Source organism: Poecilia formosa, unplaced genomic scaffold (genome assembly GCF_000485575.1).
Source record: "Poecilia formosa unplaced genomic scaffold, Poecilia_formosa-5.1.2 Scaffold53, whole genome shotgun sequence".
Classification (NCBI taxonomy): Eukaryota; Metazoa; Chordata; class Actinopteri; order Cyprinodontiformes; family Poeciliidae; genus Poecilia; species Poecilia formosa.
Genome location: NW_006799992.1, coordinates 1,905,959 through 1,930,270, shown reverse-complemented (window position 1 = coordinate 1,930,270; position 24,312 = coordinate 1,905,959). Strand labels below are relative to the sequence as shown.

General features: G+C 39.6%; 3 protein-coding genes across 4 annotated transcripts in view; 1 reads left to right on the top strand and 2 right to left on the bottom strand.

Annotated features, from left to right (window-relative positions):
- Window positions 1-2,381: 2,381 nt before the first annotated feature.
- Window positions 2,382-3,857, top strand: fam167ab (family with sequence similarity 167 member Ab). Its single transcript, XM_007552949.2, has 2 exons — window positions 2,382-2,779; window positions 3,478-3,857. The coding sequence occupies exons 1-2, from the start codon at window positions 2,435-2,437 to the stop codon at window positions 3,739-3,741; spliced, it is 609 nt and encodes a 202-aa protein (XP_007553011.1). The 5' UTR covers window positions 2,382-2,434; the 3' UTR covers window positions 3,742-3,857.
- A 2,802-nt stretch (window positions 3,858-6,659) lies between these two features.
- ccm2 (CCM2 scaffold protein) lies at window positions 6,660-15,081 on the bottom strand. Of its 2 annotated transcripts, none has more exons than XM_007552947.2 (10): window positions 14,657-15,081; window positions 11,007-11,183; window positions 10,809-10,892; window positions 9,995-10,178; window positions 9,129-9,265; window positions 8,805-8,940; window positions 8,649-8,706; window positions 8,444-8,570; window positions 8,110-8,248; window positions 6,660-7,888 (listed from the first exon to the last, which is right to left on the bottom strand). In XM_007552947.2, the coding sequence occupies exons 1-10, from the start codon at window positions 14,684-14,686 to the stop codon at window positions 7,584-7,586; spliced, it is 1,377 nt and encodes a 458-aa protein (XP_007553009.1). In that variant the 5' UTR covers window positions 14,687-15,081; the 3' UTR covers window positions 6,660-7,583. The 2 variants fall into 2 exon arrangements, with proteins under 2 accessions (XP_007553009.1, XP_007553010.1); XM_007552948.2 differs by lacking the exon at window positions 14,657-15,081 and adding an exon at window positions 11,673-12,312.
- A 5,409-nt stretch (window positions 15,082-20,490) lies between these two features.
- Window positions 20,491-24,312, bottom strand: part of xkr6b (XK, Kell blood group complex subunit-related family, member 6b) — a 48,848-nt gene continuing 45,026 nt past the window's right edge. Inside the window, exon 3 of the mRNA XM_007552945.2 lies at window positions 20,491-24,272. Coding sequence (XP_007553007.1) covers window positions 23,302-24,272 — 971 coding nt within the window. The 3' untranslated portion in view covers window positions 20,491-23,301. The remainder of the gene's footprint in view (window positions 24,273-24,312) is intronic.

Sequence of the window (24,312 nt, the reverse complement as noted above, 5' to 3'; positions counted from 1 at the left end):
TATATATATATATATATATATATATATGTATGTATGTATGTATTTTTTTACAATAAACTGAAAACACATAATATCTATAAATTAAAGTGACATTCTCATGAAGCTTTTGTCATAACAATGGTATAATTCAGTATACCATTGTTGTGGTAAGCTGACAATGGTACGCCATGACAACCGTATACAAATGAGCTTGCCAATGCTGTCGGCATTGAGCTTTACAAAGAGCTTGCTTGGCTTGTGTTTTTTGAAAACATTCTCATGTTTTCATGTAGTATATACGCTCTGAAATTTGAAACCTCTCGAGGACATAATAAGAGCCAGGTTATGGAAAACATAACACTAAAGCCAGATTGGTTTCTGGCAGTGTTTGTTGTGTAGACATGACTTCAATGTTCCAGATACGGGAGCCAAACTTTACAAGCTGCTTAGTCAGGCCAGGTTTTTCCACAAAGTGCAGTTAATAATATGGTAAAATAAATTTAAAACCAGAGTAACCAGTCTGGTGGTTGATTAAGACATTTGCCATAACAGTGGGTTTTCCAGCCCATATATATTGTATTTTATAATAAATCTGCAAAAAAAGTGGCTTACAGATTTCTTCCAGAGATCCTAATGTTTGTTCAAAAACTAGTAGAATACACTAGATCAGTTAAGATTTTTATTTTTTTTTAAAGTAATTTAAAACCTTTTGTTAGCATAAGCATGTTATGGAGTATTTGCAAATCCTCCTTGCTCAGCACTTCCTGTTCAAAATTTTAATCAACTCATTAGCTTGCACTCACAGCCTTTACAAATGTTTCAAAAGTGCATGCTTCCTGTTTTAGGACTCTTCTGTAACAGCGTTGTCTCATTGATTCCTGTCCAGACTAGGAAGCAGATCCATTTGTAGGTATTCATAAGTCAGCTGCTCCGCACAGTCAGAGTTCTAATCTACCATGCAGGAAAGCCGAGTCAATCATTAGATACAAGGACAGTGACTTCACTGAAGGTTTGTTGTCGGAACATCTGAGACCACTTTGCAAGAAAACCAAAAAAAAAGTGTGAGATCTGCTTTTGTGCTTTAATGTTTGCACCACAGTGAAATGGAAAGTGTAAATTGTTTGCTTCACTGAATTTCTGCTTTGGAGATAAATGACTGTAGCAATGCTAAGTGTTGAATGTAGGATGCAGATTGCTCTATAAAAAAAGAATTGATCCTAAGATATTCTTTTCCATTCAGATGAAGTACTGATGTCTATGATGAATCCTCTCAACCCCTTTCTTTTGGTTTTTTTTTTTTTTTTTATCTGCTATTCACAAAAAACGTGTATTTGCCGTTCAGAGAAGATCACTTTTGCATTTTAGATCGTAAAAACAATTCAGTCAGCAGCTATGAAACGTAAAAATCGAGCTTAAATTTCAGCATGCACAGCATGCATACGTATGGAACCTTTACTGTTAATTTTCCCCCCGAAAACCTAGATAATGGATGGATTTAAGTATGACCAATTTAACAGATTCTGTTTGAGCTCTAATTAGCTAGTTTTTGTGTTATCGCGACTAAAAACATTCACTGCCTTCTCCAAGGAGTGCTAATAAGAAGACTTTATGCTTTAATGCTTGTTGGAAATACCAGGCAGCCCAAACTGTACATACACTATTCTTTAAATTACTGCTGGTATACTTTTCTTTGTGCTTTCTAAAGGTTATTAACAGAACCTCGTCATTTTCAGAAAAATGACTTTGAGAAACCAGAATTGTGTCTACAGCAATAAAGGAACGGGACGAATTTAAATGGGATCTTTAGGCATTGTGTCTGGATCAGCAGCAAACTTTGAAGAAATTAGAGATGATGCAGTTATTCTATTATCCTACATTAGATAACAAACCCTTTATTTTGAGTTTATGGATTTTTTTTTTATCTTGCAGTATATGCCTGTAGGATTATATTGCTTCTCTGACCACAGCATAATTGAGCTTCAACTGTTTCACTGTTGCATTAAAATCCCTTCAGGATCATGAATGATAATGTTCCCTACGTTTTAGACACAAGTGACTCTAAGGCCACCGGCCGTAGCGCCCTAGTTCCCAGTAACCTGATAAGACTGGTTGATGCAATAAACATTGTGGACAGGAGGTGGAAAATTTGCTGATTCATTAGAAGACTGTGTGGTTGCTTTGGAGATGACTTGTTTCCGTGAAATTAAAATCCTGGTGGTCTGATATCCCCAGTGGATTTAGCCTTAGTTTATTGCTGTTATTAAGTAGCTGTCAGGTTTTAGGGTGATTGGCTCATCGGTTTTGTCTCCTGTCTGTGGCAGATAGTTGCCATTGGTTTTCAGAGTAAACAGTGCATTTGCACTAAAACTCTAGCACCAATCAAGATGGCAGGGTTTTAGTTTTAACAGTCTATTATTTTTTGTTTTGTTTTGTTTTTGCACTCAGCAGACTGAAGATGGACGCCACTTCGTCTCCACAGATCGTGGGGGAGGCAGAGTCTAGGAGCAGTGCAGATCTTCATGGAGATGACCATCTATTGACGCTAAAGGCTTTGACTGAGAAATTGAGACTGGAGACCAGGAGGCCGTCTTATCTGGAGTGGAAAGCCCAACTGGAGGCAGAAAGCTTCAAAGATTCACAGACTGGAAAATTCCAGATTCAGGAGGAGCGGGATGGGCAACCAGTCACGTGCAAAGAGTCTGCGGCAAACTCGGATAAAAGTCAGCGAAAGCAGCCCTCGGGTGTGCTGAAGGGCTTTGAGAACATCGACGAAGCTCTCTCTTGGCTCAGAAAAGAACTGGTGAGCTTTTTGATCGTCGGACATTTTAGACATATTTGTAGGCATATTTGTTTTGGTTCCGCGTTTCACAGAAGTACTGTGCAACATTTGAGATTCAAGCATTAAACCTTTTTTTCTTTTTGCTACTTAGCCAATTAGAGTTTAACAAAGCTCACGCTGTCCAATTAGTGGCCAGAAGAATGCCATTCATGTCAGACAGTGTGATCGATTGTGAACCCGACAACAGAATTACAGATTTTTCTGCGAGTGTAATCATCTTTACTCTGCTCAATTACTTTGCATATTCAGCCACGGCTCATGAGCTCGGATCGAGCAAACAAAGAGGCACTTATGGAGGCGGACTTGCGCGGTATGGGGCCGCAAACATATTGCACAAGGAACCCCGGCTGACCGTGATCTTTGTGCAGAAGGGGAGGGAAAATGAGCAAAAAGCGAAAAGTTTGTTTCTGGATGTCCCACTGTGAGCTTTCCTTTTTAGATGCTACTTCACAATAAGGACCACACACTGAGATCTGAGGTCAATAACGTCCATATAAGCAATGAGCAACTTGTTACATTTCAGTAAGTGCCCTAAAAGTGCCTTAGAGAGGAAGGCTTGTGCACTCTAAAACAGCTTTAACGCACTGTTGTGACAATGAAAACAACAAAAATGTCCAGTGTTCTGACTGAGTAATTGCCTCTTGTCTTCTCTTGTTTAGACAGACATGCGCTTGCAAGACCAGCAGCTGGCCAGACAGCTCATTCGACTCCGGAGCGACATCAACACGCTGAAGATCGAGCAGACGTGCCACCTGCACCGTCGCATGCTCAACGACGCCACCTTCGGCCTTGAGGAAAAGGACGAGCTGTCCGACCTGCTGTGCGAGTGCCCCGTCACCCCAGGGCTCGGGCTCTCAGCCCCCCTGAGGCTAATCGGGATCACTAAGATGAACATTAACTCTCGAAGGTTCTCGCTCTGCTAGGCCAAACTCTGTGTCAAGCGACTGCAAGAAATCCTTAAAAAACTTGCCGAGGACCAAGTTTGAGTCATGTAAGTCGACAGATGGTGTATTTGCCATTAAAGTTCCTTGCAAAAGTACCGATGCCCCTTGACTTTTTACACATGCAAAATGCAGTGGGCGGAGGAACGTCGTCTGCGTTGAAGTCATGGGAGATGTTATAGGATTTATTAATGATCTGTCCGAGAGAATGGGGAGAATATAGAGCAAAAACAGACGTGGGCCCAATACAGAGCCTGGATGTGTACAAGTAGAACCTAACATGATGGTGTTTATGTGGACACACAGGCTTCTGTTTCCACAAAGCTAATTTTTTATTAATAATTCGGAGGGCTCAACAATATAAGAATGCTCTTTATTAGTATCATTGTAATTTGTTGTCTTACTAGACATAGCCTCTACTATAAAAATTATTGATATAATCATGTAATCAGCCAGAATAATTAAAATTATTTTGGTCAGGCGTAGCTGTTGGAGGCTTTACTATTGATTTAGTGCTGCAATATATTTCGAAGTGACTCCCGTCAGCAAAATACAGGATAAGCACGTTTTTATCAGGTGTCGTTGGTGCTCAGGTATCGATTCCAAAAACTGCAAACTGAAACACATAAGTACAAAAGTACAGGTTGTTTTCACCATTGATTTCTGGCTTTAAGCTACCTATTGATTTTTGAGTTACTATACTAACTGGGATTTCCAGTCAGGAGACAGAGATGTTGCACAAAGCCGATGGGAAGTAACAAGTGGACACCATTCTGTAATTCTTGAATCTTTCTGTCCAAAAAGAGAATTCCATAAAGATGTTAGTAGGTGTAAAGATTTTCATGTATGACCGACACCTCTTTTTAAAGTTATTACTGATAAAGAGAAACAACCACTTGTTTTGTTAATATGTACTTGTCTGTGCAGTAAATGTTTAAGACAAATTCCTCTCTTTCTTGAAGTGAAGAATGTTTTCTTCACACTGCAGCTCTGCCCACCAGCTGTCCCTTGTGATGTTATTCATTTCATGCCTAAACAGATTCATTTGCATGATAAAATGGCAGGACTGAAACGCAGCATGATCTGCACGACGGGCATGAAATCTGACACAGCACCCAAAATAAAGAAAGACTGGATATATTTCTTTAAAAGTAGGTTAAATAAGTCTCTAATGATTTAAGCAGCTTCTACAAAATATGTCCTCTTATTTAAGTTTTCCCTCGCACTGATTTTTATGTTCCTGAAAGAGAAATGAATCCCCCAGCTGCCACCCGCTCCCAGTAAAACAGCAGATGTGACACCCGCTTCTCACCAGCACCGGGCTGCAAACCGTAGCGTGAACGCGGCAGACAGGAACGTCACCGAGGTGAACCGCAGGGTGACACGGGCCAGATTCCCCAGACTTCCTTCTCAGACTCACGGCGAGACTTTTGTGTGGGAGTGTTTTGGCGCATCTCTCAGATATGAACTGCGAAGATGAAACTGCTTGGTGCCACGAACAGGAAAAAGAAGCTCGATGACTTATATTTTACTGACCACATTTGGCTCCTTTTTCGTTGCCGACTTGAATTATGTTGACTTTTCCTTTCTGAAAATATCTTTTGTTTATTTATTAGTGATTTACTCAAAGTCTTTGACAAGCAAAATAAAATTGTACTGTTAAGTGGTGTGGACTTGGAGACTTTATGTCAGAGGGAAAATTTTGAACCCAGTCCTGGAGTCATATCCAAGAGTGGAAAAACAGTTTTACCAACATAGGAATGGTAATTTTAGGAAAACTTTTTTTTTTCTTTCCAACCAGACTGTACATGTTATTTATGAACAGAAAAAATAAAATTTGAACTTAATTAGTCAATTGGTTTATCTTTTTTTTTTTTTTTTTAAGAGCTGCTGGTAACCAGAAACTTCAAAAGTAAATAAAAAAATAAGCTAAAATATCTGCTGCAGGTGGATTGAGCAGCTGTAAAAGTAAAAAAAATAATTGATATTTTCTTAACCAATAATTAAGACATATCTATGACTTAAGTTTAGACAAAGATGTGAATGTCTTCCAAACTTTAAGCTAATGATGCCAAATCTGACTGTAAGCTTATCCAAAATTAGACATGTTTATCTCTTTTTGGATCAAGCTGAACCCATTTAGTGGCTCCACAGGAAGAACACCCAGGCAGCTTCATACAGGCGTAATAACAGGGGCTCCGGTCAGCACTAGAGGGGCAAACTCTAAAACACAATCTTCTCTTTAAATGGCTTCGTCTGACAAGCTCTGCTATGTCGTAATTGCGTGCTTCAAAGAGGTGCTCTGTTCGTTCTAAAATTGGATTAAAGACGAAAAGTTACTGGAGACCAATTAGTGTTTCTCCCCGTAATGTGAGAAAACATTTTGGTTGCACTGACGGCGTGTCAATCATTTAGTCTCCAGCTGAAGCAAAAGCGAACGAGGGACAATATCACAGACTTGGTTCAAATAAAGTTGTCAAGGAGAAGAAGCCCCGTTCTACAGTTCTGCTCTATTTCAATCCGCATGATGTGACCAAGGTAAAAAAAAAGGTTGGGGTTACGTTAAAAGTGGTTAAGAGGGGGAAATTCTACGGAATTGGATGAGGAACAGGAAGTGGAAACATGCTGAGAGGCATCGGAGAATGGAATGCGACTAAACCGAGCTTGTCCTGCCGATATCTCCATCCCACAGACTCTGAACTAATCCCCGACCGTGGCGGCATTCAGCAGGACCACTTTGGTGGAGCTGAATCAAGTTCCACGGCAGCTTAGGTGCATCCGAGCAAATGATCCGAGGATCATAATAAGATTGTAAAATCGTTCCCTGATGTAGGAAAGTCGAGTCAAACGCAGTTATTTCCACTTCAAAACCGCACACTGAAAACACCAGGACACAGTAATTAGGTGAGACACTGTCACAAGTGTTTTTTTTTTTTATGCAACATCATGATGCTTGCAATTATGCAATACCAAAATATAAATCAATGTAATTGATTTGTTATGCATTAACCACAACTTGCCGCAGAACTGCTCTAAGAGTCACTAAGAACCTGCCGGCAGCAGAACTGCAGTGTTTAGGCACGACGACAAATTTAATGTAACACAAAAATGACCTGAATGTTGAAAACAATTTACATCAACCATCCATAAGCTGGCCTTGTCACAAAAAAAAATAAAAAATACAGTCCACACAGTGTGGCTTTAAATGAATGCAGCCGTTTCTTTTACAGCGTCTTCTAGGTCAGTTTGAATAAGGCAAAAACATATAAACAGAGTAAGCGCTGATTAACAAAGTGTGAGGTAAAAGCAGAACTTACAATACTACACATAGCAAAAACGTTACATCCTTACATCGAAACAAATGAAGAAAACCAAAGGTGGATGAAGCCGATTAATTCACGGTTAAATTAAGATACAAATCTCAGTCTTAACCTTCTAAAATGTCTGCACAGTCTATCGGTGGATTCTCCAGTCGCTGCTGCGCTGACTGGAGAGCTAAGCTTTGTCACAGAGAGCAAGTGGCAGATGCTGCCAATAAACGAGTACAAAACCGAAGATAAAGTTTAAAAAATAACTCTGAGGCGAATCCAGCTGAAATGTAAAACAATAACTACAAGTCCACTACAAGGTCTGCATAAGTGCGCGAGTCGACTCGACAAAGATTTTCCTTAAATGTACAGGGCCGACGGAACGTCCTCTTGATAATTAGAGGAATAAACGCATAAACCAAATCTTAGGTCAGTGCTAAGGACCACCTTCATCTGATCCGCTTTAGTAAAGCCAACCGCTCGTCTGAGGCGTGGCCGTGGTTTCGCGCCGACAGGTCAGGGGGTCACCGCCTCCTGGTCCATGCTGCAGCCGAGAGCTTCGATGTCGTTGCTGATGTCAGTAATCATACGGTCCCATTCGTCGCCCTCCGAGGCGTCCCGCCCCTCCTCCGACGCCGTGCTGTCGCCGCTGCCTCCCGCCGCTCCGTTGCCGTTGGTGGTGGAGTCGGAGGCGGAGCTGGCCGTGCGTTTGCAGCGGCCGAAGCTGTCCGTGATTATGCCGCGGCCGTCCTTCACTCCGATGGTCTCTAGGAAGTTTTCAAAGTGCTGGCTGTCCTTCTCGGGTATGAAGGGACGCAGGCCTTGACGGGACGACAGAAATAGTGTCAAACATCTCTTCGACACGACGAAAACACTAAATGTTTAGAAAACATACACAAATTTGTGTGTTTTATTGGGACGTTATGTACATGTCAAAACAAAATTTGCCTCTTCCATGTTCTTGAGTATATGTTGGCCTATTAAATCATCATCATATTGTAGTCTGATAAAGCTTTGTGACGGTGAGATAAGGCGTTTGTACCGAGCAGGAGGAACTTCCTGCTGTCCCCGTAGAGCTGCCGCAGGTTGATGCAGAACTCGTGAAAGGAGGAACCGTTCCTGTATTCATGGAGCAGAGCTGCAAACTGCTGGATCTCCTGCGATGATAGCTTTGTTCGCAACTGTTCCGAGAGAGAAAAAAAAAAAAAAAAAAAAAAAAACTTAAAGTGCAAAAACAAATAAAAAAAAAAAAAAAAAAAACACACACAAGCCAGAAATCATTAACGAGTTGAAAGTGTTTTAGAGAATGCCTAAGCTATGTGTGCTCCCAATGAAGCGAAAAAAAAAAAAAAAAAAAAAAAGATGAAACGTCGTACTGTAGTCATGTAGTCCTGTAGAAGCTCTGCAGCAGTGGTGCTGAGCTCTCCTTCACTTGGGGCCTTTGTCTGAGGGGATGCAGGGGTGGATGTAGATGGAGAGCTTCCTTCTGTGGCCTCGAAAGGACTGAATAAATACACACCAGTGTAAGCTGTAAGTGAACCAGTCTTTAAATTAAAAATGGTTGCGCGCAAATGTACATACAACGGGCTGGTTTCTCTCTCAAAAGCCTCCTTGACATCTACTTTGCTCGAAGAGTCGTCTTTAAAATGACAAAATATTTACAGCTTAAGGTTAGCATAACTGAACAGCTTACGTAGCATTATTTAGAGGGTTAGGGTTAGGGTTAGGGTTCCTCACCACTGTACAAAGAAGGGTGTCTTGTAGGCGTTGTAGCTCCATCAAATATGGCTCTGTCTAGAAAGTCTATAGTTGATTCTGTGTAAACAATCTGAAAGACCTGGCTGAGCAAAAGACACAGTTCCTCCGCTGCTGCCTGCAAGAAAGAAATGAAAAAAATATTAGAAATGTTCACTTCTGACCATAATGAAATACAAAATAGCCCTGACAAATAAATACAGAGCGAGAAACAGAACTATATGCAACTGTCATTAGTTTTCGTTAACAGTGCGGGTGGTTTTAAAGTCGTCAGCAGCATCTCTGTTTACATTTCAGGAAACGTACCTTATTATCAACTGCTAGGACAAGAAGACAGCAGACCTCCACCAGCACAGCCCCGCTCTCCGACAGGGAGCTGAGAGTCTGGGATTTGTTTAGGTCGGGACACGAGCTGGGACAGGGAGAGCCTCCCGACTCCTGAGCTGAAAAAAAAAAACAAAAACAAAACCTTCAGTTCATCTGATTAATTGCTAGCCCAACATCGGTGGCAATATTCCTGATCATGTGGGTTTATCAGGTTTAGCTTGAATAGTTCTGTTGACAGGAAGTTAAATTTGTATTACAGTGGCCTATAAACAATATGTTCTTATTGTGGGGCAAGTTTTGACCAAAGTGAGAAAGTTCCTAAAGAAAATGTGATTTGCACAACAAGACCAATAAAAAACAGATTTGGGAAGTGCTTATGCCATATTGAAATCATACTTCAATGTGGCATTTACTAGTGAGGGTAGAAGAATTACATAATGCTGACAGGGTCAAGAGGCCACAGATGGTTTGTCACTTGGAATGTATGGTGAAGTGTTTCCAATACATTTGAGTGTAAGAAAATAAAAGCTATCAAAAAGGATTTTGAGATTTATTCATTTTTTTAAAACTCACTATTATTTAAAAAAAAAACAAAAAAAAAAAAAACTATTTCATGTGTGCAGCATTTTCTATTTTCTGGAGCTGTTTTAAATATTATAACTTTTAAAAAAATAAGTAAAATTCACAAAAAAAAAAAACGTTTAGCTACGTATTACTGCCATCTACTGGATAGAAGTGCAGCCAGGAATTGTGACATACAGAAAAATGATATTGGTATTTCCAGGGACAGCGTTATAGGTCATCTCATGCTGCTGCAGCTTCAACACACGTTGTTCTCCTTTTACCTGTTTTTATCACCACAAGGTGCAGAGAGTCGTCCCTGATGTATGACACTGCAGCAATGTCGTGGATTGGCACTCTAAGGATGATGTCTTCTCCATCTCGCCAAACAAGCTTGATGTTGTACGCAGACAAGCTCACAACTGCATCCTGCTCTGATGTCAGCTGGCCCGCCAACTGATGGGATTTCTGGAAAATAGGAGCAGGAAAACACTACATCAGTAATTCTCAAAGTCCAGACTCTGATCTGGACTGGACCATAAGCCAACCGTGATCCAGTCTTCAGGGGCTGAAAACGCAGATGATATTGTGGAAGTGGACAAATAAAAGTGCAATACTCTCAACTGACAGAGCAAAACAATAAAAACCTGTAAAGCAAAGCGAAAAGCGAGAGTATGAAGTCATTACTCAAAAAAATAATAAAAAATAAAAGCCAGATTGCTCACAGGGACAAAGACCTTCATTTTTAGAGAAATCTCCTGTAGTCTGACGAAACTAACGTAAAGCTGTTTGGTCATATTTAATGTTACATTTGGAGTTGATAGGGGCGCATGGAAACACCATCCTAATGGCAAAGCATGGTAGTGGCAGTATGATGTTATCGGGCTGTTCTGCTGGGTACAAACAGATCTTATAAACAGACAACGACCCAAAGCATACAGCCAAAGTAGTTACAAAGAGTTGGCTCTTTATACATAAAGTTTGTTCACTGGGATTAAACCACTTCCTGCTACTGTCAGCTTTGTACTAGTAACCACCCAAATAAAGATGTAGGAAAATCGTATTGATCGTCCAGGCCAACACTGTGCATATACTTACTCTTGCATTGTCAATGAGCTGCAGAACCTCTGTTCGACTCGATGGGTTCAAGTATCCTGGAACTGATGTCAGCTGCCCTAAATACTGGACAGGACAGAGCAGGTGACTATTTTACATTAAGAGTTTTTGCATGCAACTTGTTAGATCCCTTTACTATGTGTACGATCAAGAAACGAATACGTGGATAGCTAAACTCACTTTTACTTCCTTCTCAATGTAGTCGTTAAGCAGAATGTCAGGTTCAATGCGGTGGTCAGGCTGAGACAGGGAGAAGGTGTGGAGGGCCCGGCGCTCTGTGGATTTCTCCTGAGCCTTCTTGTCTCTTCCCTTCTCTCCTTTCAGAAAGACCCGCTTGAACGGAGACACAATCCCCGGCTATAGAAAACAAAACAGAGGGGTGATGAGAAAAATACATAGGCTGACGTGCATGTGTGCAAACGTAACAGTGACGTGCTTTCACAAACATGACCAAGACACATCATATATGGAGCAAAATAGGCCAAACTACTCTATTCAAGTCATGTAGCAGACTTAAATAGCATAGCTATCTATATAATACTCCCACATAGTTTTAGTAGTCCGATTAAGTTTTAGTAGTCGAATTAAGTTATTGCTTAGATATACAAATAAATATACAAAGAGATGAAATAGTAAAGTTCTATTGACTGCATTCGTGTTTCTCCTTACCGTTTTAACAAAAGCAAAAGGAATAACAATGATACTGAGAGTCTAGCTCAAATATAAACACATTAGTATAAATGCTGCGTTTTGTATAGGCGAAAACAAAATCTGCTTGAAGAGCTTGGTATTTTAAGCCACCTCGTAAAAATCTATTCGGACCCAGAAGACTTTAAAAAGCGTTACCTCACTCTCCATGATCCCGCAAGCAAGCAGTCACACACACCTGTTCAATAGCAACTTCGCAGCCCGGCAACGGGTGCAGCTACAATTACTAATCTATCCCCAGTTGGCCCGATCTTGCAAACTGACAGCTGCCAACTGACGAGAGGCGCAGTGCACCAGACCTGGGCGGTGCGCATGACGGGTGTGACCCCCACAAAAAGGAAGGAACGTGTCTTTGACTTCTACTCAGGCACAAGAACAGGAAAGGAACCGGCCACAACTTCCTGTGATGACACGCGCTTTAAATGTTGTGACATTCACTTCTGCATCAGACTTCTCATGGCTTTTTTTTTTTTTTTTTAAGTTTGCTTTGCAGACAATGGCCAAAAAAACACTCACTCGTGCATTCACTCTTAAACTTACTAATATTCTGATGTCACAGCTTCAGCCCGACTCACTTTCTGCAAGGACTTTGCAACCGAGTCTGTGCAAAAGTCTGCAAAACCACGGCAAGAAAGGACGGCATGCATTTCACTGTGCTAACCACACCAGTCACATCTTAAATATTGGTTACGTCGTAGATTTACAGAAGGGAAATGTAGAAAAAAAAAGACTTAAACATTCATCTCATGCTTGCTGCTTGTTTTCCCCTTATTATTATTTTTAGATTCAACTCTGACTTTGTCAGATAGGTTACATACAAGCATCACTAGCATGTGAAAATAACAAAATAACACAAAGAGTTACAAAGACAAGAAACCTCGTCCAAGACAAAATTGTATGATTGATTGCTGTGCCTCAAACCTCTAGTCTGTCCTACAATATTCCTATATCTCCTGTTATCCGTAATGTCCACAAGAAGCTTGGATGATTTTAAATCTCTTCTAAAAACTCATTTATTTTCCTTGATTTTTTTTTATTCTTGGGGGCTGGAGAATTAGGCCCCCTAATTCTATTCCTGCTTTTATTGCTTTATTGTGTTTTTGTTTCTTTTGTTTCACTTTCTTTGCCTATTTTACACATGAAGAACTTTGGTCACTTTCTTGTGTGTGAGAGTGTTACACAAAGACTGATTAATCAAGGGATATTTTTAATCCACGACTCTCTTATTCTGCCTGTAGGCTTTTCACTTTTTGAGTCGGACATCGTCACAAGAAATGAGGTGATGCTTTAATATCTCGAAATGTTCCTGTTCCACCCCATGAATATTTTCTGCAATGTCTCCTGTATTTTCGACAAACTTGAAGTAGAGCTACCTCATCTGTTTTTTAAGGCAGTATCTGTTTCAAGTCACATTGAAAGGATCATTTGAAATATTTAACATTAAAAACTAACGAGACTTCAAATATTGCCATAAACTAAACACTGAATTTCTTTAAGATTAATGACACATTCTCAACTAACCATATGTTGATGAACAAATCTCATTTGCAGTTCCGTTTAAAAAAACAACAACAAAAAAAAAACAAAGCAAATATGTTTACGTACAGCCCGAAAATAATTGTTTTAGCATACAGATGACACTGATGATGTTTGGCTGCTTACAAAGTTAATACTACAACACCACGGTAGTGCCGTTGCATTATTTAATAGTATGCCACAGCTCAACACATTAACATTTTACGACTTCTGCCAGTGACATGCGATACGGCAGCCTTGGCAAGCAACTTACTTGCTATTAACTTTTGCATTTTCTTAACCGAGAGAACAGCAAGAGAGGAAGGCATTTTCATGGAATATGTAAAGCGACACTTTTCAAGGTTAATGACAGAGACATGTAAATGTCTTGGTATTATTCACTGAAAGCTACATAGTACAAGATATGGTTGATTCAGCAGTAAAATTTCTATATTTATGAATCGAGTTCTTTCTCTTCCAAAATTCAGTTGGTAGCGTTAGTGGATTACTGATGTTGAAAGAAATAGAAAAAAGCTTCTACAGAAATGACATTTCCGTCAATGTTTGCCAAAAATCATGTGTCAGCCCGCAAATGAGATTTCAAACCTCAATGGTCTAGAGTAGATCTGCACTAGACCGAATATTGCATAACAAAAATGAGTCAAGATAACGCTTGGTAAAATTAAAAGGAGCAATCTATCACGTCGTTAAAGTGATTCTCTATCAGCACCATGTGGTAAAAATAGTAACTGCATTCGGTTGAGTTGCCCATGTACCAAAATAAACATTACAAAGAGGCATTAAACTCATGCCATTAAGGATAAAAAAAAAAATATGATCACCGCTTTCTTCCAATGACAAACAAGAACAGAGTAGCTTGTTTGTTTTTTCACCGTTTGTCCCATCTTGACGTTTAAGAAAACGACAGAAGGTGCCTTTGCAAATTATTATACGTCTAGTATTGAAAGTAAATCCCACATCAGGTGGGAGTCATTGCATAGTATTGCAGGGTCCGTTTGTTAGGGGGAGATAGTAAATCTGCTCACTCTCTTGAGCCAGAACAACTATCGAAAACAGTTTCTAGTATCAAGCAAACGTGTTTTGTCTGTCTCTTAAATATACAATACTGCGTCGAGGAATTACGGTACGCACCTATTACATTAAGGAATAGGCTGATCTTACAGTAGTCTTAGCTATGCAATAATTCCTAAATGTTATTTTAAAAACTTTAAGCCAATAATTGCAGATGAGCAACAACTAAAACGTGAAACCAAAAAAGTGAAGAGCGCTGAGGTTTATAACATGGAAACCGACTGAAGAACAATCGTTCAAAAGTTTAATGCAGATCTGACTTGGAAAAAAAACCTAACCCAAAGCTCTAAACTCCACTAATCAGACACATTATGCAATATTCACGAGTATTCTCTCTTTTGAATAGCTTATTAAACATACCATCTACATGTTAGTGTTGTAAAGTGGTGTGTTTGATTACGATTGCTTGTCAGCTAACTCTAAACTTTTCTAATTAGCTAACAGTTAGCCTTACTCCCGGCAAGCTAACAAGTTAGCATGTAGTTAATATGCAAAAAAAGTGCACCGCAACCCACCTTTTTTACTTTTTTCACATCTTCCTCCATCTCTAAGTTGTCTTCTTCATTCTCCCTTCAGCCCGGAGATCTATGTGAGACTGGGTGAGACCACAGGAGCTTTAAAACAGCACCTACCTAAGGGCGGTTAGCCTGCTAGGCTAATTTATTTTAGCACTGTGTATCTAAAGAGATACCCAGTTAGGAGCTGATAGCAACTCGCCATCCCAGCTCCCTTCTTACGGCTTAACAGTTAGACAAAAACCCTGATTATCAGTGACTTAAAAAAAAAAAAAAAAAACAGACACGGCGCGTGTCTAGAGCAACTGCGGAAAAGGTGTGGTAAAAAGACAAACTCGATGAAAACAGCAAAAACTTTTCAATCGTGCCGCCATTTTGGGCGTTGAACTGTAGTCCAGCATGCTTTGCTTTCCTCAAACCAAAACAGCCTGCTGGCGTTGTGCATTACTGAGATTACTGCACTTATACGGAGGACGCAATCGGCAAAAAAATTTACAAAACATTTTTAAAAAATGGCATAAAGGATTTGAATATTTGCAAACTCACCACAGAATACCACATAGACCAGAAGGCAATAATGTTCTAGTGCTTAACTTTATTATTTGCTTTAGTCATCAAAACAGAGAAAAGAATCAAATCATTAACGATAAACACAAACTAATATAAAGGTGTAAGTTAAGTCAGTGCTAATTACATCTACTCTACTCTTTGTCTAATATAGTTTAAATATTATATTACAAGACAATAATTTCTGGAAGGAGATTGGCATGTGTCCTATATCAGTGGTTCCCAATGCTTGGCTTTGGACCTGACTCATGAAAAATAAAGCAAAGCGGTCTTCAAATTATATTGGGAAATCAATTTTAAAAATTATAAAAATGACAGAAATTACAATATGTTTGCTATTGTTATTAAATCTGACAAAAACAATTTTGTTAAATTAAATTTAAATTGCAGTTTCACAGGATAAACTTGTTTACATAATTAACACATCCATTTAAAATGTATTATTTTTTCCTATATTTGTCAAGAACAATAATAGATGAATAGTTCTTATTTATTTATGTTTTCCTAGTATTTTTTTCTGTTTTTTATTTGTTCATTTCCACTGATTGTTCTAATTTCGCTTTTTTATAATTAAATCACTAGAATAATAACAATAAAAAAATATTGTTGCTGATTATTTTTCCATCACACATTTTCCACCTATTTCAACACACTTAGTTTAATTTTGAAGAACTTGTCTCTTTTCTTTTCTTGTTAGTTTGAAATTAAGTATATTGACTCTGGCATGTTGATTTCCAGCAACTTGTGATAATTTCCACATTTTTTTTCAGTGGGAATATTTACTGTAAACAGTTTAGAAGAGTGACATAGAGGCTATTATCCTTTATTAAGAAGTATTTTTGCTTGCTGGGAAAATAACAGAACGTGTAAATTCTTACAGTTACATATAATGTAGCTAATACATTATAATCATGCCATTCCTTTTGCTACCTTGACTGATCAGAAAAAAGAGAGACTAACAAAAAATAAAAACACCACTGGGATTTTCCACTTTCAAATACTATATTTATTTTTCTCTTCTGGGATGAACAGTCTGATATATGAATCTACAGTAAGGCTTAACATTACATTTTCAGCATAATATTTCTCTTTTCATCTAAAAACCAAAACATACAAAATAACTTTAGCACCATATGTTATTAATAATATTCATATTGTTCCCAAAAATAGGGCGTAAGTACAACACTGGACATCAGTTTTGCTTTTTTTTTTTTTTCTTTTCAAAGAAATGGGGATTCATTAAAACAATGTACTTACATTTTATATTTAACAACAACAAAGAAATTCCTTTGTATATGTTTTTCTCTCACAACATAGGCTGCAATGTTTCCACAATCGTAAGGAGCTACATTATGTAGCAGATTTAATGACTAACTTTTGGAATACCCCAGAAAAATCATATACCCCTCTGGAGTATTCATGGAACACACCAACAAGCTAACACAATCAATAGGTTGATTAAATATAAACAAAGCCAAATTCCCAACACTTTTCAGAACAATTCCAAAACAAACAAAAAAAAAAAATCAGCAGCAATATTAAGACATAGTTGCTCTGTCGGAATATCAAATTCATTTTTGAAGAAAATATTACAGCTGATTCTACAATTAGCAAAAGAATAAAAACAAAAATAGATACATACAGATAAAGGACATATAGGTGACAGGAATTTACAACACAGCAATCACGTTCTATATATATATATATATTTTTTTTTTTTAACCCAAAGTCCAACTGCAGATGTACAGTTGTGCTCCTTTGCTTTTGCTGAAAGGATACACTTTGTCATCTGTTTCATTCTCTCAGAGAAAAAGAATTGAAATCCTAGTGCAGACAGATTTATTGCAAAATAAAACCCCACCATACGCTGAACCCAATAGAATAAACATTATTCAAACAGTAAGAACTGTAGTCTTTTTTTCTTTTTTTTTTGTGAAGGTTGAGAAATTAAAATGGCACCATTGAGAGTTGAGTTCTGCTGTAAACTGTGTGGATTTGAGGTGCTGGCTGCAGAGCATTCAAAGACTGCACATTTTGTGAGGGTGCAGGTTTTCTCGGTTTCACTGCAAGTGTATATGCTCTCAGAAAGCCAAAAAGTGGACCCTGAAGTCCACCTTGGTAGCACCTTTTAAATGTGTGTTTTTTTTTCTTTTTCAGCACCAGGTTATTGACAAAAAGATACAGAAGGAACAAAACAAACAAAAACATAATTGCACTGATTTACTATCCCCAACATCCTTCCCTTTTGGTAAAAACGACAGTTGTGACTTAAACCAGGTCAAACACTACAATGGTCTGCTGCTACACATTAATGAGAAATCAAACTGACTTTTGAGCACTGACATGCTAAATGCTGAGGTTCACCTGACAATGAGCCCTAAAATTCATGCTAGGAAGTGGAAGAAAATATGGGTATTTTAAAACAATATAGTAATCTACCTGTTTTATCATAGAAAATCCAACACAACACTTTTACTTTTTTTTTTTTTTACACATTTTGTCATCAACCTCCTCCTATTTGTACCACAAGCATTGTTGTTTTGGCTGGAGGATGCTTTCACAAAACACCGAAAATGCTTGAAGTTTACTTCTTGGCACCACAAAATATTCATAACGGCAAGAAATAAGAAGATGTAAAGGCATAAACAAAAGTGCTTAACAATCGACCATATTTGTTTTCAACGTTGTGGCTGGTTTGTGTTGTAAATCTCCATCAAAAACAATCCAGACGTTATGCTTCAGGGCCAAATATTAAGCTCACAGTTGCAATGCGTGAAATGGTCATAATACAGTGTCTTGCAAAGGTATTCATTCCACTTTTAATTTATGACTTTTGTCCCGACTGGAAACTTCAGAGTATTTAATGGGGATTTTATGAGACAAAGCAATTCAAAGTTGTCCATGTGAAATTCAAGGGAAAATGATCCTTTGTTTTCCAAGTGATTGATGAATAAAGTAAGTAATAAGTAATTCAACTTAATATATTTAATCTCAGTATAAATCCAGGTCTTCTGTGAAGGTTTAAGAGATTTATTGAAAAAACAAAACAAAACCAAACAAAACAAAGAAAAGCCAATGAACAAAAGGCGCCATGAAGGCACACCTGAACTGATAGGTAAGGAGAGCATTAGTCAGAAAGCAGCCAAAAAGCCCACGACCACGCTAAAGGAGGAGCTGCACAGATCACCCAGCCAGCATGCCTAGGTGGGCCCCATGTGGGGACAAGGAGGGCAGACTATATGGGTCCCATATGGGTTTGTCCGCGGGTTCCACGATGGCCCCACATGGGTTTGCCCATGTAGGGCCAGAGCCCACATGGGCCCTGCATGGGCCCTATATGGTGGTGGCCCACATGGGTTTTGTCCAATTAGGGCCCATGTAGCACCCATTTGGGCTGTGGCCCTACATGGGCAAACCCATGTGGGGCCATCGTGGAACCCGCGGACAAACCCATATGGGACCCATATAGTCTGCCCTCCTTGTCCCCACATGGGTCCCACCTAGGCATGCTGGCTGGGTCAACAGCTTAAGATGGGAGAATCTGTCAACAAGATAGATTCTGTTAGCCTTCCGCTTCACTAATCATTGCAGTTTTCTTCAACTGGGGGAATTAACAAAAAAAAGTGCTCTGGTTAAAAGAGACGGAATTTGACATGGTGGCGGCATCATCACACTGTGCTGATGTTTTCTGTGGCTCAAGCTCAGTACAGGGCAACTGCGAAAGTGAATCTGTTAGAGCGTGCTGGGGTTTCTTACTCCAGTCCTCGAGATCTTCTGTCCTGCAACATATAGATGCCTCCCTGCTTCTACACACGTGAATTAATTAAATGGACGGCTTATTACCAGAACTCTGCAGAACTAGAAGATGGTGGTGAGCCTGTTTGATTCAGGTGACTTGGAGAAGGGAGAGGTGGAAAACCTGCAGGATGATAGATCTTGAGGACAAAGTACAGTCAGTGCTAAATAGTCGTGATCAAAGAAGGACTGAGTTAGAATGGAATGAAGTGTAAACCAAAATAAAGCTGAGAATCTGTGGCAAAAAACCTGAAAGTGTTAGATCCCAGATGCTCTTCAGCCGGTCTAACTGAGTTTGAGCTTTTTCACATGGGAGAACGGACGGACATATCAGTCTGTTGTTAAAGTTGCCAAAAAGACTCGTGGAGAAACACATTCTCTAAGACAGACTGAATATAAATATCTGAAGCACTTTTTTTAAAATTGTATTTGTAATGTCATGTTTTCCTTCCACTTTACAATTACACAATACTTTATGTCAGTCTACCAGATAAAAAAAAACAAACAAAACAATAAAAACACAATTGAATTTATAGCTGGGCTTGGCAAAATGTGAAATACTCGAAGAGGTATGGATACATTTGCACATCACTGTAAACGTTGGCCCGTTTGTTCTTGTTAATTGTCTAGGTGGGTCTCGCATATGGGAAATACAGAAGAAAGACGCTGGCATCACTGTCTGCATGCCGGGCTGCCATGGCTGGGTTGAAGCACCCAAGGTAACAAGGCACAACAAGGACTGAGACGAACAAACTTGCTCATATGCTCTTGCTGTGTGTTGCGGCCATCAGGAGTGCTGGCATTGAAAAAAAATAAATATATATATATATATATATCCTGATTCAGATTTCTGAAGGGGAATTTTTTTCATCAAGTCAGCTAATGGTATTATATGTATCAACCTGAATCCTGTTTTTTTTTTCTTTACTGTGAATAAACATCCTTAACTTCACTATATCTACCTTAGTTCTTGACACCCGTGTATATTTTAAAGATAATAGGAAAAACATAAAGAACAAATAAAACCCACTCATTATCTGGCTACTCATTGGTTACAGAATGTGGCAGAACAGCGGTTGTTTGGTAAGAAATACATAAAATATACTCTATGTTTCATAAAAATTTAGAGTTGTACATTCGCACTATAGTCTTTAAAATGATTTATTTTGATGTTAATTCTGTTTTAATGACACAAGCACCAGAAAATGAAATCCATTCCAGTCTAACATAATCTTGTAAGTGGAGCTATGTTAATACCATTGTGCAGCCCATCGCCATCCTTTATCGCCTTATCCCACCTAGACATGGACAGACAGGGGGTTGGGGATGAGTCACAGTGTATTTGCACCTGATTTGGACATGAGTCCACCTCTGGAAAAGGTCAGCAGTGTTTAGAAAGGATGCACTGCCCACCAGGCAGCTGACTACCACAAAATATAGGGCCTTACTCTAATTTAAAACAACAATTCTCCTTGAAAGAAAAAGTGCAAACTGGAACTGAGAGGTGTAATCCCAGCCGAAGAGGATGAAATATGCAAAGAAAAAACAAACAATACAGACCCTAAAGGATACGCCTGGGGATGAGAACTGCATTGAGACACCCCTGAGTCAGCTTGGTCAGTTGTCTTGGTTGTTGGTCCTGAGGAACACCTCTATTGGCTATTTTTCTTTTTTTTTCTTTTTTACTTATTTATTAATCACTCATCAGCTACCCTATTTAACATGGCTGTTCCTTCACAAAGCAGAGAAGCTACTGTAGTTGATATAATGAAAAAATGAAGGACTTAATTGTTTGCATACAGACGTGCATCAATCTGGCATGCTGGCTGTTTGCTTCACCCTTGTACACCCAACAGTCCTCAATAATTCAGGGCTAAAGGGTGGAAGCCCCCAGCCTCACATTGGAGCTTTTAGTCATGGCAGTGTACCTCATTGCAAGTTCTCATGTCAGGATCTCTGTTTGTTAAGCCTCAGCCCTGTTGTTCATTGACCAGAGAGTGTTTTGCAGGAGTGTGCCAAGGCCCTGAACAGTCAGGGAAGAGGGTGGAGCAGCAACCAAGGATGGAGTCAAACATTCGGCAATAGGACAGAACCGTGGGAAATGTCTACGGACGGACAAGCGAACGCCCCTGATATCTAATCGGTCCCCGTACAGCATTCTGTCCTCATGTTCTTTTCCATCCCTGGCAAAAAAAACAAAACAAACAAAAAAAAAACCCTCTTTGACCTTTATCCGGGACTTACAGGGCATCTGCTTTTTTTTTCTTTTTTTTTACAGTACAATGTTAGCAGGCACACAAGGCCACAGCTATGCCGAACGCCGGTAAGTCAGGAAACAGGGATCTCTGTGTTTGTAAAGGGCTCTTGGGAAACCCCTGCTGGGTTTCATCAATACTGTGGTAAAATCATGCCAAACACTACAATGTAAAAGAAAACAAACAAAAAACACATCATAAATTCAAATGACTCATTGAGTTTATAAATGAAACGAATTATGAAATGCATTCATTATTCTCATGAATTTTTCAGTAGCCCTCTGTGGAAATTTTAGTCAAGCTCCTTTAACTTAGAAGGCATGGTATTATGTAGACATATATACACACTTTTTTCATATATTTCTCTTCTTTTTTTTCTTTTTTGAGATAGAGGGATGGTTGTGGTTGTCCCTGGGGGTATCAATAGTGGAAAAAGTCCACACAGAATGAACCATGGTTGAATTTCTTAATGTTATAACTGCTGCACAGCGTGCCGGTAAGACGGCACAGTTTCGCACAGACCCATCGGTCTGGGGGTTGGGGGAAGGAACGAGGGGCAGCTAAATTACAAAGACAGTACTTTAAGATTTGATTTGGCTTTGTTTCAACGTGTCAGCTAGTTCCAGAGCAGTCACACAGGGTACATAAGGTTATCACCTCTGTTTAAGGGCACACAGTTGGTGAGGAGTGTACCGTTTAACGCTGTAGAAGTGAGCTATGTCAAAACAGAAAATATAAAATGTTCTCAGTCACCATAAATGTCAACAATAAAGTATGATGGCACATAAATATCTCAGATGTGTGTGTGTGTGTGTGTGTGTGTTTTAAAGAAGTCTTTGCACCTATCACTTGATTACTAGAACTAAATAAATAACATTTTATAACAAAATAGGGAGGTTATGCTTTCCAGTATTTGAAAGGGAATGGTGGAGGATTCTCTGAAGGCTGTCTTTGTACGGCACGCAAACATTTGCATCTTAAAATGCACTTATACCTTTTCACTCGTAATTAACTACCTAAAGGCTATCTAAAAAGTCTTTGGAATGCTTATAGCGCGTTTTGTAATAATTAAATTGGAAAATGTGCTTCTTTTCTACAACTTTTTATTTCTAAATGGTTTATTTAAGTTTTTTTTTTTGTGCTGATGCTTTGAGTCTCACAAGGCAATTTGTTACAGCTCCTTCCCACCAGAGGGCAGTCTACATTGTAGAAAAATTTTGTTTGTAAAACAGACTGAAGGCCAGTGTGCTCATGAATTTAAAAGCATTTTGCATCTAAATTAAAATGGGGAAAAAAAGTACAGTTCACGTGAACAAATTAAACACAAAAAGGAAAAAAAAAATAAAACATACAACAAACACAATTTCAGAATTACATCTTGAAGTATCACCCATATTGTTTTTAAGCATATTTTTTTATTAATTGGCTAAGTACTTAGTAAACATTATTTGTTTCATATATTTCAGTGAGTTACAAAGAAAATGGCAGTAAATTTAGGGGTGTGCAAAGACCTGGCCCCTCTGAGACTCTCCTCCATCATTCCCATAAGGTTTTGCACCAGTCCCATGTCAGCGAGACACACAGTATGCCCTTCACAAATATCCACAGGTTGAGTCACCAACACAGTATAACACATAAACACATTTCATAATGAAACATTCATATGTTATCTACACACTCATTTAGAAGCCTCCTTTATCAGTATAGAGAGATTTATCTGAGACATATATATTTATATATATGTATTATATTTATCAAATAGTATACTGTAACATTTTCTCTCTGTACTATGTGTGTGTTGTTTTTTTGTTTTGTTTTTTTTTTCTCCAAAAATAATTCTTGAACGTTTGTCTGTTGGGTTTTTGGTTGACAAAAAAATATGTCCTGGAAAACTGGAAAACTTTCAGATCATCGAAGAGTGATGAAGAGAGCCCGAGAACGCATGGAAAGATGCAACATCTGAGGAGAAACGAAATGCGTGCGCACCATTCTGTGTAAAAGGTGAGGATAGCATCACGGACAGGGCCTTCAGAGGGAGGATTCATACTGTAGAAGTTCATAGAGGAGTGGACCGTCCCTATACCTGATGCCCACCGCATTGGGGCTAATAAACTGCAGCACGTTTATGGTCCTGCGCAGTCGCCTATCAACAAAGTGTGCGTCCCAGGCTGGATAGCGTTTTCTGGGCATGTCTATTTTAATAAGTGGGCCCTCAGGCGGGATGGGCCGGCCTGCCGCGTCCACAGGTTCTGTAGACCTCACTTGGAAAACCGGAAGGCATGTGTCTGTCGGTGTTTCGTCTAACCCCATCTGTTCTCCTGCCGCGCCTCGTGTAGGGGTGGCCTGGGAGCCACGAGGCCCAGGCGTGGGAGCCATTGGCTCAGCTTCAGGTGGTAACGGGAGGCCCCATAGCAGCTCAGCACAGCAGGAGGAAGCCAACATCCTCATTCGGGGGCCCATGGGGTGTAGGACCCCGTAGTAGAGAATCATGCAGGCCACGCCTGAGGCAAAGCACAGGAAGACGCCACAGATGGCAAAAGAGGCATAGGCGTCAGTGGTGGCTGGGTCGCGGTATGCGTACCAAAGTGAGGTCAGGATGGCATTCTCCAGCAACACGACGGTGTAGTAGACCACCATTCTGTACCGCGTCCGGCCCTCGCGTACGTTGAACCAGCAGAAGACGTAGACCACGCCCACCACCATGTTGAACAGTACTTCTTCCCATTTGGACATGCAAAAGTCAGTGCCGCCATGGATGACCCAAAAAGCCATGGCGCACCAATGGAGCACCACAAAAATGCCAAAGTAGATGTGGAAAACTGAGGCAAAAAGGGCAAAGGAGAGCACCCGTGAAGAGATGGTGAAAAGGCGCCAGAACAGATGCACCAGGGCGCCTCGGTAACTCATGCTCTTCTTGTCGTCACGCGAGTCGCGGAGGAGCTTGTGGTAAGAGGCTAGCACCCAGGCCAACGACGTTAGGGAGGACAGGGCAGAAAGACCTGAAAGACACACACACACACACACACACACACACACACA